The 13,446-nt window shown below is 59.3% G+C and overlaps 1 protein-coding gene across 16 annotated transcripts in view; it reads left to right on the top strand.

The window, feature by feature from the left end:
- The window catches only part of MYT1L (myelin transcription factor 1 like), a 396,883-nt gene that overhangs the window by 376,543 nt on the left and 6,894 nt on the right, over positions 1–13,446 (top strand). For 11 of the 16 annotated variants that reach the window (XM_061426756.1, XM_061426757.1, XM_061426755.1 and 8 more), the window contains 2 exons: positions 2,042–2,133; positions 12,405–12,514. In XM_061426756.1, the coding sequence (XP_061282740.1) occupies positions 2,042–2,133; positions 12,405–12,514 (202 nt within the window). The remainder of the gene's footprint in view (positions 1–2,041; positions 2,134–12,404; positions 12,515–13,446) is intronic. The other 5 variants (XM_061426760.1, XM_061426767.1, XM_061426768.1 and 2 more) reach the window with 1 other exon arrangement.

The following is a 13,446-nucleotide window of genomic DNA, read 5'->3' on the forward strand; positions in this document are numbered from 1 at the left end:
TGGGCTGGGGGTTGTTGTTCTGTTGCTCAGTCATGTCCGGGTTCTTTGCGACCCTGCAGACTGCAGCACAGTGGGGGCGAGTCCTGATAAAACGCCGGGCTCCCCACCCCCATGCCCTCCATCCCTTCTGAAGCCCTGGCAGTGTTTGCCTAGAGCCCTCCCTGGAGTTCCTGCTGGAGCCTCAGCCAGTCTGGGGCCCAAGTGCGGGCCCTGGGGCAGAGACCAGTTAACTCCTTGCTGCTGGGAATCTGGATCCTGGACCTTTCTGGGCCCCTCCAGGAGAAGTCTGGCTTTCATCAGCGACGTCTCCTTAAGGGCTGCTGGGTCTCCCCCCGCCAGGACTCCACCCGCATCGCACTGAGACCCCCAGAGTCAGTCCGCAGTAGGACTCCATCCCCATCGGACTGAGACCCCCAGAGTCTCCCCAGCAGGACCCGCCGCGTGGACTTGAGATCCCTGGACCAGCTGGGACCCTGGCATCCGGTGAGGTTGGCGCGAGTGGCCGCTAGATGGCACTGCGCCCTCGCTGGGGACCCAGCCACCCAACACCCAAGCTGAGGCTGCCTACCCAGGGCACTTCCAAATTTGAGCCGCGCTGGGATGCAGTCACAGGATCGGAATGGGGCAGCACAGAGCGGGCTTGCGTGCACAAAACACGTCCATCTCTGGGCCTCTGTCTCCTAATTTAGTTCCCAGCTCCGGCTGCAGGGCGCCGTTAGTTTGTCACTTCCGGGCAGTGGCTCAGTTAACTGGAAACTAGGAGAAACCACTGCAGACTGAAATCGGATTGTGACGCTCTGCGTGGGTCCAGGAATCCCTGTGTGAGACTGTTTGCAGGTCATCCTGCGGCTGGGCACCATCCACCTGCTGACAGATGCCTGGGGACACCGCAGCCCTCCCTGGCTTCCGTGTGGCTGGGCCGCCTCCGTTCTGTCCACCCTCGCTCTGTCCATCGCTCCCTCTGCGCTCAGTGTTCGGGTGGGAGGGTCGTTGTGGACGGTCACCCTCAGCGCACAGCTTTCAATTCACGAGCGTCCTGGAGCCCCGGGGACATGCTGGCCTCCGATCAACGGGCCTGGGGCTGACGGTCCCAGGGGTGCAAACAGGAAGCAACCTGTTTGTCCTGCTGCCCCTTCCCCTGTGGATCTAGAAGCTTCCTGAGCGAGTCTGGGGCCCAGCGAGGTTCCTGGAGAAGCAGCGGGCGGGGCAGTCACCCAGCCTCCGTGGGGAGAACCCTGCACAGTCATCAGAGACAAGCGTCCCCTCGAACCCACAACTGGGACTTGCTTATTGTACGAAGACGCGTCCCCCCACCAAACACCTGCCGAAAGCACATTGGGAAAGTGTTAGAGAAGGCGTCAGAGGAGACGTTCCGGAAGCTCACGGAGCCGAGGCAGACGTGTTGCCTAGCGACTCTGTGCTCTGCCTCTGGGTGGGGCGGCCCTCAGCATGGACCCAGAAAGTGAGAAACGGAGAGGCGTCCTGCAGAGACACAGTTCGGGCCCGGGGCCCAGCCCAGGGTGCAGAGTACACAGGGGACCTGGGCACGTGTGTGAGGACACAGCCAGGCGTCAGACCCCGATGGTCAGGGAGTGCACAGGTGTTTACACCTCGTGGCTGGGAGGCGGGCCCTGGGTTTCTCCCAGTACCTGTGGGGAGGGCACCTGCTGAGTCAGCATGAGTCTGGGGGCGCCTCACTCCACCTTGCACTTCAGTACGTTTTGCAACCAACGCTTGTGCGGGTTTGAGACTTTCTGTAAGGAAGTTTTTAAAGAAGGGGGTTCCTCCGTAAGCGTCCCGGAAATCCTCAAAGGCGGACGCAGCCTGAAGGGGCTGGTCTGCCTCCCCGGAGCCCGGTGGCCAGACCTCGGCCCAGCCATGCCGCGGCCCTGGGCTCCAGGCCAGCCCGAGCTTCGTGGTCCCCACCACGCCTGCCCGCGTCCTGGCTGGTGACCCCTCTGCCAGGCAGGGCCCCGGGCCACTCTCCCTGCCGCTGGGATCCCCAGCGCGTGACTCACGCCGTCTCCTGTCTCGCCCCCAGCTTGTCGGGATGCCCGCGGGCCACGTCCGCCATGAAGAAGGCGAAACTGTCGGGAGAGCAGATGCTGACCATCCGGCAGCGGGCCAGCAATGGTAACGGCACCCCCCTGCCCCGCCTCCCCCATCCTCCCGCCCCGGCCCCTCGTGCGAGGGGGTCTCCGGTCACTCCCACCTGTCCGGAGCCAGTCCACGGGGGGTGGCCTCCCAGGGAGCCGAGTCAGGGGTCCCCCGGCCACATGCAGCCCGCCCCCACCCCACTGTCCTCTGGGGCCTATCCTTGCGCCTGTCTGTCCGTCCACACAGCCCTCCTCCAGATGCTCTCCTGCAGGGGCACAGAAGTGCAGGCGGGAAGCCCCGGGCGCATGCCAGGGCACCAGTCCAGTCCCAGTCTGTCCTCGCGGCCCCCAGATTCCACAGCAGTGGACTCACCTGCAGAACACTCAAGGCTGTGTTCTGACCCCCAGTCAGCCCTCCGGGTGCTTCCAGGCCCCTGGGGTGCGGGCGCGGGCGGGGCGGGGGGAGCCCCCGGTCAGTTTCTTGGGGGGCCCCGTCTCGGCCTCCTCCTACAGGGGGTCCCTAACCAGGGCCCTCTTCCCGCACGGCCCCTGCTGCTGTGTTTTTCCAGCTTGTGTGTTGTCCTGTTGGAGACTTCACGGTTTAAGAGGCACCAGGCAGGGCTGTGGTGCCATCTGGGGTCCTGGGTGTGAGGCCGCGACGGGCCCTGGGGAGAAAGCGTGAGAGACCAGCTCCGTCTTAGGGCTGCGGGCGAGAGTCCAGTGTTACTGGACCAGCATGTGCGTTAAACAAGGACATGTCTGTAACAAACACACGGACGGACGCGCGGACCACAGCCCAGTTGCCAGGGCTCGAGGAGGGTGACCTCGTGTGTCCCCGGGAGGGGCAGTCCTCGGTCACCGGGGCAGTGTCTGTGTGTGTCCCCGGGAGGGGCAGTCCTCAGTCACCAGGGCAGTGTCTGTGTGTGTCCCTGGGCGCCGAGGTTCTGTGCTCATTGGTGAACAGAGCTCAGCGCAACTGTGATCGGGAGTCAGCAAAGTGACCCGAGAGAGCCTCCCCTTCCAGACCCCTCGGGGGGACTCTGGGGAGCAGGGCTCGGGCAGAGAAGGTTTTCTATGAAAGTTATGGATCCAGGCTCTGGGCAAGGTGCCTCCCTGACTCTGTGTCCCCAAAGGCGCGGTCACCCCAGTCTAGAGGCCTGGGCGCATCACAGGAGCCCGGACCCTCCTCCCCCACTTCCTGGGCTGGGATCCAGGCAGACCAGGATCCGGCCCTGCTGCGTGCTGGCCTGATGGGGCTGGGAGCCCTAGCCACCATCTGGAAGCTGCCGTCGCTCACTGGACATTCATTTTTGGTCCTGAGGATGGCTCAAGGGGCGCAGAGACAACGGTCCTCAACATGGGCCCCGTCACCCACCAGGAAGGCAGCCAGGGCCACGACGCCTCACTTCAAGTCCTGGTCCCACGAGCCCCACGTCTGTTCAAGTCAGCTGGGGGCTCAAGATGCAGGACCAGTTGGACAGAAGCCTTCAGACTAGCCCACCAGCCTGAGGAGCTGGTCTAGAGACTCTAAGGTCACCAACACCCCCTCTCACTCAGCCATCAAGGGGCACATTGCCCCAAGGAAAGCCATATCCACTGAGCTCTTTTTGAAATGTTTAGCATGACATCTCACCTACAAACAACCCTGGAGCTAAAGTAAAAATTCTTCTGCAAACTGACGTGAGCCCGCACCAGCTTCTGAATCTGGATAGATGGAGCAGTGTAGACACAGCAAGAAGTTGGGTGAGCAGGTCTGCAAACTGGAGGAGGAGCCTTCCACCGGGAGGGCGACCGGAGCGTGGGGAGGCCCCAGCTGGCGTCTCTCCTGTGGGACGTCTGACCCTCAGAATCCTCCTTCCATGTCGGCCAAGTGCAGCTGGGAACCAGAAAGGGTGGGTGCCACGTGGGCGAGGAGCCCAGGCTTCATCTGGCTGGATGCCCAACTCCAGGCCCAGCCCAGGTCAGCAGGGTCACCCTCCGGGGTTGCCATCGGCTCATCTCTGCATCTGAGCTCAGCTCCATGACTCCAGGTTTCGGAACCTGTCTTCCTGCTGTAGGTTCTGTCACACACTTGTCCACAAACAAGGACCCTGGGAGCCCAGGTCACCTGGAGATGAAGCTCCAGAGTCAGGTCAAACCCAGGTCTCCCCAAGCCCAGTCCGTGCTGAGCCCGGCCTGACAGTCCCCTCGCTCCACACCTGTCGGGACTTTTCTGCCAGGACTAGAGGCATTTCTTACTGAACCCAGAGCTGAACACGTCACTCCGCGGATAAATGGCCTCATCCCTGTGTGTCTGACCCAAGGGCAGGACTCGGGAGATTCGCTCCTCTCTTTGGGGGGCTAGGGGTCAGTGGTCACTGCCCACGTCAGCCACGCCTGCCCTCCGCAGTTGAAGGCATGTGTGTGAGGAAGAGACGGCCTCTCACTCTCTTCTCTTGAGCATCCGGAGGGTACGCCTTGTCCAAGGTCACTCACTCTCCATGACACCCTGTCCTCTTACGGTGGTGGAGCTCCGTGGCCAGGCCCGCCCAAAGCCCTGGGCTGACTCGGGCCGGCAGCTTTGGTCCTGAGTCTGGGCGTTCTCCCCCAGGCGTTCACCTGAAAGGGAAGGAGCATGTCTGAAGGTCCCGAAGCCTCTTTCTGGTTCTAAAATCCAGTGTTCTCTCTTTTTCTTTCTGAAGTTTAGAGAAGAGCCTGCTCTGGCCTCGTCCCCCAAAGACCCTCATTGTTCTGAGTGTCCTCCGAGTGACCCCCTATCGTCTCCGAGTAGCTGGGGCCCCGCACAGTTATCAGGGTCTCCTCTGGGACCCCCACGCACACATTCACTGCAGGCCTGTGAGCCTCCCTCCCCGGAGCCGTGCGGCAGGGGCCTTGGGGCTTTGGTTTTTCCGTTGTTTGTGTGTGGTTTTGGTTTTTGATTTTGGTCAAGCGTTCAGGAGAGAAGGTGGAGGAGGACATGGCAACCTACTCCAGCATTCCTGCCTGGAGAATCCCCATGGACAGAGGAACCTGGCGAGCTACAGTCCATGGGGTCGCAGAGTCGGACACGACTGAGCAACTAACACACACTATCAGGAGAGAAGGGCATGAAAGAGCTCCCCCCCGTCTTGTCTCCTGTCGGGGAGCTGAGCTGAGGGAAGGGCCCCCTCCCCTGCCTGCAGCTCTGTCCGGGGATTTTGTGCACCGATTCATTTATATCATCAACAGCCTGAGCCCGGGCCCTGACGTTCTCCATTACCTAGAAGGAAAAGGAAACTCAGAGAGGTGAAGGCAGAAGCAAAGACAGGCGACCTGTGAGGGAACCAGAGCCGGCTCACCGCCGGTCAGGGCCCCGCTCTACCCAGTAGGGCTGAGGGGACCTGGCCCTCTCTCCCCTCCGGGAGGGGGCTTCAACGCTGGGGTCTCGTGCCCTGGGGTTCTCAGGGGTGACCTGGGCTCTGAGGGATGACCTGGGCTCTCATGGGTGACCTGGGACTCTCATGGGTGACCTGGGCTCTGAGGGGTGACCTGGGCTCTGCGGGATGACCTGGGGCTCTGAGGGATGACCTGGGCTCTCATGGGTGACCTGGGCTCTGAGGGGCGACCTGGGCTCTGAGGGGCGACCTGGGGCTCTGAGGGGCGACCTGGGGCTCTGAGGGGCGACCTGGGCTCTGAGGGGCGACCTGGGGCTCTGAGGGGCGACCTGGAGCTCTGAGAGGCCACCTGGGCTCTGAGGGGCGACCTGGGCTCTGAGGGGTGACCTGGGCTCTGAGGGGTGACCTGGGGCTCTGAGGGTGACCTGGGGCTCTGAGGGGTCACCTGGGGCTCTGAGGGTGACCTGGGGCTCTGAGGGGTGACCTGGGCTCTGAGGGGTGACCTGGGGCTCTGAGGGGTGACCTGGGCTCTGAGGGGTGACCTGGGCTCTGAGGGTGACCTGGGCTCTGAGGGGTGACCTGGGCTCTGAGGGGTGACCTGGGCTCTGAGGGTGACCTGGGCTCTGAGTGGCGACCTGGGCTCTGAGGGGTGACCTGGGCTCTGAGGGGTGACCTGGGGCTCTGAGTGGCAACCTTGGCTCTGAGTGGCAACCTGGGCTCTGAGGGGTGACCTGGGGCTCTGAGGGGCGACCTGGGGCTCTGAGTGGCAACCTTGGCTCTGAGTGGCAACCTGGGCTTTGAGGGGTGACCTTGGCTCTGAGGGGTGACCTGGGCTCTGAGGGGTGACCTGGGGCTCTGAGTGGCAACCTTGGCTCTGAGGGGTGACCTGGGCTCTGAGTGGCGACCTGGGCTCTGAGGGGTGACCTGGGCTCTGAGGGGTGACCTGGGGCTCTGAGTGGCAACCTTGGCTCTGAGGGGTGACCTGGGCTCTGAGGGGTGACCTGGGGCTCTGAGGGGCGACCTGGGGCTCTGAGTGGCAACCTTGGCTCTGAGTGGCAACCTGGGCTCTGAGGGGTGACCTTGGCTCTGAGGGGTGACCTGGGCTCTGAGGGGTGACCTGGGGCTCTGAGTGGCAACCTTGGCTCTGAGGGGTGACCTGGGCTCTGAGTGGCGACCTGGGCTCTGAGGGGTGACCTGGGCTCTGAGGGGTGACCTGGGGCTCTGAGTGGCAACCTTGGCTCTGAGGGGTGACCTGGGCTCTGAGGGGTGACCTGGGGCTCTGAGGGGTGACCTTGGCTCTGAGGGTGACCTGGGCTCTGAGGGTGACCTGGGCTCTCAGGGGCGACCTGGGGCCCTGACGGGTGACCTGGGCTCTCACGGGTTACCTGGGGCTCTGAGGGTAACCTGGGCTCTGAGGGGTGACCTGAGCATCTGAGGGTAACCTGGGCTCTAAGGGGTGACCTAGGCCTTTCAGGGGTGACCTGGGGGCCCTGAGGGGTGACCTGGGCCTCTCAGGGGTGACCTAGAGCTCTGAGGGTAACCTGGGCTCCGAGGGGTGACCTGGGCCTCTCAGGGGTGATCTGGGCTCTGGGGGGTGACCTGGGCTTCTCAGGGGTGACCTGGGGCTCTAAGGGGTGACCTGGGGCTCTAAGGGGTGATCTGGGCTCTGAGGGGTGATCTGGGGCTCTCAGGGGTGACCTGGGGCTCTCAGAGTTAACCTGGGCTCTGCAGGGTGATCTGGGCTCTCAGGGGTGATCTGGGGCTCTCAGGGGTGACCTGGGGTTCTCAGGGGTGACCTGGACCTCTCAGAGTTAACCTGGGCTCTGCAGGGTGACCTGGGCTCTGAGGGGTGACCTGGGCTCTGAGGGGTGACATGGGCTCTCGGCGGTGACCTGGTGGCACACCCCTGTGGAGGCCTTTGGGAACTTAATTACCAGACCCTCAAATTCCCCCTGACGCTCCAGAATCTGACAGACTGAGAACCCACCAGTCATGGGCCAGCCCTTCCCCCTATCGCAGTCCCCACTGTCAGCTAGCTAAGAAAGGACTCAGCGGAACAGGAAGCACTCCTGAATGCTGGGCTCCTGAGGGCACATCCAGGGAGGCAGAGGGTAGGGCAGCGGGGGAGCAGGGCTGAGTTCAGCAGGAGACGGGGAGGCAGCCTGTGCGCCGCAGTGCATCCACACATCCGCCTACCCTCTCATCCATCCACCGTCCATCCATCCACACGCCTACTGACCTCCTAGACCAAAAATTAGGGGTACGATGGTTGTCATGGGGGCCCAGGCTAATGTTTTTATTGGATTTAAAGTGATGATGACCTCCATTGGAAGGTTGATCTGATCTGCAAATTGTTTTGATAATGAAGCCTGATTTGCCACTTAATTTACACAGTAGATTGTTTTCATAAATTAAACACTTGACCCAAGGCTTTGATGGAAATATATTGAAGATACTCTGCAACATACAATTTTCTAGAAGTATGTACATTTTTGACAACTATTTAACGTCACAATAAAAAGCTTTAGGTGACAATTTTAGGACTTGTGAGGAAGAGCTGTGTCTTTTGCTAATTTTTTAATTCAAAGTATTGAAGCCCACCGCACAAGAGCACGGAGAAAGCGATGGCACCCCATTCCAGTACTTTTGCCTGGAAAATCCCATGGACGGAGGAGCCTGGTGGGCTGCAGTCCATGGGGTCTCGAAGAGTCGGACACGACTGAGCGACTTCACTTTCACTTTTCACTTTCATGCATTGGAGAAGGAAATGGCAACCCACTCCAGTGTTCTTGCCTGGACAATCCCAGGGACCGGGGAGCCTGGTGGGCTGCCGTCTATGGGGTTGCACAGAGTCGGACACGACTGAAGCGACTTCGCAGCAGCAGCACTAGAGCAGATGCGGTATTTTTTCTTTTAGCTATTTTAGCTATTTTTTTAGCTCCCATGACCGGGTCAGCAGGACAAAACCAGTCTGTGCTACTTTCCAGTCAGAGCAGACACGTGCCTGCAGGGGCCTGGCGCTGGCGGGCTGCTCGCACAGCGGCGTCGGACGCTTTTCTTTGGCCCTTGTTTGGCGAGTCTCGCTGAAGTTCAGGCATCTGACCTACAGTTGATTTCTTAGAGCCACTGTGTCTGACAGGGACCTTTTGTGATGCAGGCATTTGGGGTTTTGAGAGATTAAGGAGAGTAGTCATCACTGGATGTAAGTAGCGGATATGGATTCAGATCCAGGTCTGTCTGTCGTGTTTGGAAAGCTGGCCTTAAATTCCAGACTGCTAAACCTCTCATCAGGGCAGCTCAGAAACACCTCCAGACTTCAGGACATCTACTGGTCATGTGATCTCTGTACCCTGCGTAGATGTTGGTTTTCCATGAAAGTCAAACAAAACATGATAATTGATGGACGCTCTTTGATGAAAGTTCAAAACAGTGAAACGGGCTCCTAAGATTTCACCTATATTCCAGAGAGACCACATTCTCATCTCCTAACTTTTTCAAAATTCTTATAGTTCCCTTTTGTCAGAATCTAGCCCCAAGACTCTTTCCTTGGGCTCCAAAATCACTGCAGATGGTGACTGCAGCCATGAAATTAAAAGACAGTTGCTTCTTGGAAGAAAAGCTATGACCAACCTAGACAGCAGAGACATTTTGCAGACAAAGGTCCATCTAGTCAAAGCTATGGTTTTTCCAGTAGTCATGTATGGATGTGAGAGTTGGACTATAAAGAAAGCTGAGCACCAAAGGATTGATGCCTTTGAACTGTGGTGTTGGAGAAGACTCTTGAAAGCCCCTTGGACTGCAAGGAGATCCAACCAGTCCATCCTAAAGGAAATCAGTCCTAAATATTCACTGGAAGGACTGATGCTGAAGCTGAAGCTCCAATCCTTTGGCTACCTGATGCGAAGAACTGACTCACTGGAAAAGACCCTGGTGCTGGGAAAGATTGAAGGCAGAAGGAGAAGGGGAGGACAGAGGATGAGATGGTTGGATGGCATCACTGACTCAATGGACATGAATTTGAGTAAACTCTGGGAGTTGATGAAGGACAGGGAAGCCTGACATGCTGCAGTCCATGGGGTTGCAAAGAGTCCGACATGACTGAGCGACTGAACTGAGCCCCAAGACAAAAGTGCTGACACGCTGGGGTATCTCACAGGCTTCGCTGTATATGAAGTACCATTGATGGAGCATCCTGACAAGCTAATCAAGGCAAGTTCAGTGGAAATCTGAGGCGTGCTAGTCTTTCCGCTGTTCCCTAGGTCTCATAACAGTGCCGTGATCTTCAGACTGCCAGCCCTGAAGTGGATTGTTCCACTGACAGTCACACTCAAACACTCACGACTCAAGGGAAACACGAATCTTGGGTTGGATACAGGCAGACGCGTAGCGCATTTTTCACTCTTCCTATCACGAATTATCCAAAGCCCGGTCTCTTGATCAAGCGGCTCTGAGGGTCACAGAGGGCAGTTCCCTGGACAAGCTCCAATGGCTTCGTGTACAGACCCTGGCATCAGAGACCTTACAATCCCAACGAAGATCGCGAAATCTGCAAAGGCAGCTGGCCCTCAGGGGTCAGGGAATAGAGGCGGATTCTCTGTGCTTCTTAGAAAAGTGTGATAACCACTCTTCACATGGCTGGTCTTCAGCTGAAGCTGCAAAGCACACCTGGAGAAGAGAAGGCTTTAAGTCGTCCAGACCCAAAGAACAAGAAATACGACCTGGGGAGCTTGTCCAGAAGTCTGAACAGAAACTCACTGAGAAAACCTCACCCTCACAGCCCAACGATCCAGGGGGCTTGTGACGTTTCCGCAGGTTTCACACGAGATGTACTCACTGCGCCTTGATGGGTAGGGACTTAGAGGAAGTGAAACTGTTAGTCGCTTACTCACATCTGACCCTTCTCAACCCCATGGACTGTAGCCCCCAGGCTCCTCCATCCATGGAATTCTCCAGGCAGGAATACTCAAGTGGGTAGCCATGGCATTCTCCAGGGCATCTTCCCAGCCCAAGGACTGAACCACGGTCTCTTGCATTGCGGGAGGGTTCTTTACCGCCTGAGCCACAAGGGAAGCCGTTTAAGGAACTTAAAGGAATGTCCTGGCAGATCCTCACTACATGGTAAATTAACTCATGATTTAGTTGCTTTACAAATCAGGGTTTTTATGCACTTATCTTGATTGTTTTTATGCATTCTTACCTTGAACTGTACCTGACCTTCAACTGCAGAATAACAACATTGGCCATCGCCTTGATGGAGACCTCCCAAGTGGTTGCTTTTGTATACACTAACTCAGTTGACCCTAGCTCCTAATTTTGAGGGATTTCCATAAAGGCCTGGTCACAGATACAGAGAGGGAAATAGCGGTCCACCGCTGAGAAAGGGTAGACCTCGTTTCAGTGCTGGCAGTATCGTCTATTGTATCCTTGGGCTGCTTTTCGGGAGCATTTGGTAAAAAGGCAAATTGTGTTGCTGGGCCTCTGGACCCCGTAAGAGGCTGCAGAGAAGCGCCTTGTGGACCTAAGGGGCTGATCAGGGCCATGCACACAGGGTCCTCCAGGCGACGGCAGGAGCGTGGCCGAGGGAGGGGGCACTCGAGACCACCTCACCCATGAGGCTGACTTTCCCACCTGAGATCCGTAGGAGAAACAGTTCAGAAGGAAGGATAATTAAAGGGAAATCAAGCTGAGCGCAATGACACGTCCTGCCCGATCACATTCACAAAGAAAGGTGATGTCCTAGAAGAAATGGGCTTCTCTACAGGAGGATGTGTTACTCTCTTGAGTTTTTTTTCTTCATTTCACTACAAACAGCAGTGAAGACCAAAACCCCCACTCGCTCTCTTCTCGATTCCTGGGCGCTGGCGCCGGGTGTAGCGTGCGCAGGGTTTCTGGGTTGTCAGAGGCCCTCTGTCTGGGGCAGACTGGACCCCTCTCTGCAAAGCTGGACAGCGGCCCCCAGTCTCCCCCAGTTGCCGGGCAAGTGACGGGAGTGACTGTCCCACACCTGTACCTGCAGCATTTCTGTTCTTCCCCTGGGGACTCAACCACAGGAGGCCAGGGCAAGCACCGCGAGGGCCAGGGCCTTTCTGACCCCGGCAAGGCCTCGCAGCAGCAGCCGGCTAGGAGACCTGGCCTCCAACGCGCCCCTAGGCACCCCGACATTCCTCCCTGCAGCCCACCCGGGCCCCCTCAGGAGCTGGTGCCCACAGTGCCCTCCTGGCCCCCCGGAACTCCACCCCACAAAGCCCCACAAGCTGGCCTTCAGATGAGGGGTGTGCCCATCAGTCAGGGTCAGTATTCCGGGAGCTTCTGAGACCACCACCTGGAGCCGGTCTCTGCGCCTCCCACAGGAGCGCCCGCTCAGCGCCTGGCAAGTCAGGGCTTTGGTCGTGTGTGTGTGTGTGCGTGTGTGTGTGTGTGTGTGTGTGATAAGTCTCATCTGCAGAACCCCAGCTTGGTGGGGGGCACCCTGCTGTCTTCTTTTCAGATACATCAGCTGCCTGGCTCCTTCTGAGAGTAGGGGGAGAAGGGGGTGGGGGGGCAGAGAGGCAGACCACACACAGAGCAGACAGGTCATGGCCAGAGTCGGGGACACCCACGCCCAGGACACGGGGTGACCGCCGGGTTCAGGGGGCACACTCGCAGACTCTGGTGAACCGTTTCAGGTTTCGCTGAAGATGAAACCTTTCCGTTTGTGAGGGTCCGTGACCCCCAGCTGATTTCTCGTTTGTAGGTGCCATCATTGTGAGGATGGCAGTGGGGATGAGAAGACCCACAACCCACGACCGTTTCGTTTTCATTCAAGAGCCTGTTTTCCCAGCAAACCGGGCTCCCCGTCCGGAGGAGTGACAGTGCTCCCGTCCTCCTCGCGGCGGCCCCAGGCCCGGCGTCTCTGACCCCCCGTCCTCCCCGTGGCGGCCCTAGACCCATGTCTCTGACCCTCCTGTCCCCACAGGTATAGAGAATGACGAGGAAATCAAGCAGCTGGACGAGGAGATCAAGGAGCTGAACGAGTCCAACTCTCAGATGGAGGCTGACATGATCAAGCTCAGAACTCAGGTAACAGTTTCTGCGGCCCCCAACCGAGTGGCCCCGGAGCCTCCAGGCCCCCAGCGGGCATGTCTCCCCTGGTCTTCGCCCAGTCTTCCCTTTACTCTTTCACCCTTTTCTTGGTCTTCTATCGAGGTGATTTCAGCGGCAAAATTTGCTGTCCCCGCGGGTCCCCAGAGGGACTAGTGTTCACTCGAGTCAGTTTCAGGGAAGCACGGTTCCCAGTGGCAGGTCCTGAGGGTCTCCTGTCCCTGCAGGGGGAGAGCTCGTCCCCCGGAGGCCAAGCCTGGGCTGCCTGTCCCCTCAGGGAACACCGAGCCCGTCCCTGGGCTCCAGGCCCGCCTATGTCCACGCAGACTCCTGGCGAGGCTGCTGGGTGGGCCAGGTCTGGTCTCCACTGAGCCCCTGCCAGAGGCCTGAGCCCAGGCGCCTCGTCCTGACCCCACGTGCCTGCAGCAGCCACCAGGACGTGCGCGCATCGGCCATACGTGCGGCCTGCAGCGGCTGAGCCGAGGCTGCAGAGCCGCAGGTCCAGGGCATCCGACTCAGCCGTCCACAGGGCTGTGCCTCCTGATGCTCTGGGGTGGGACATCCCTGGTGTGGTCTCAGGTGACACCGGGCCCCCATCCTGCTTGGACCCCCCTCCCCATGGTCAGATCCCCCCTCCCCAGCCATGCCCCCTGGTGTGGTCTCAGGTGACATCGGGCCCCTGTCCTGCTTGGAACCCCCTCCCCGTGGTCAGATCCCCTCTCCCCAGCCATCCCTCCCAGTGTGGTCACAGGTGACACTGGGGGTCCCCATCCTGCTTGAACCCCCCTCCCCGTGGTCAGATCCCCCTCCCCAGCCGTCCCCCCCAGTGTGGTCACAGGTGACACTGGGCCCCGTCCTGCTTGGACCCCCCTCCCTGTGGTCAGATCCCCCATCCCCAGCCGCCCCTCTGGGACGCT

Source organism: Bos javanicus, chromosome 8 (genome assembly GCF_032452875.1).
Source record: "Bos javanicus breed banteng chromosome 8, ARS-OSU_banteng_1.0, whole genome shotgun sequence".
Taxonomy (NCBI): domain Eukaryota; kingdom Metazoa; phylum Chordata; class Mammalia; order Artiodactyla; family Bovidae; genus Bos; species Bos javanicus.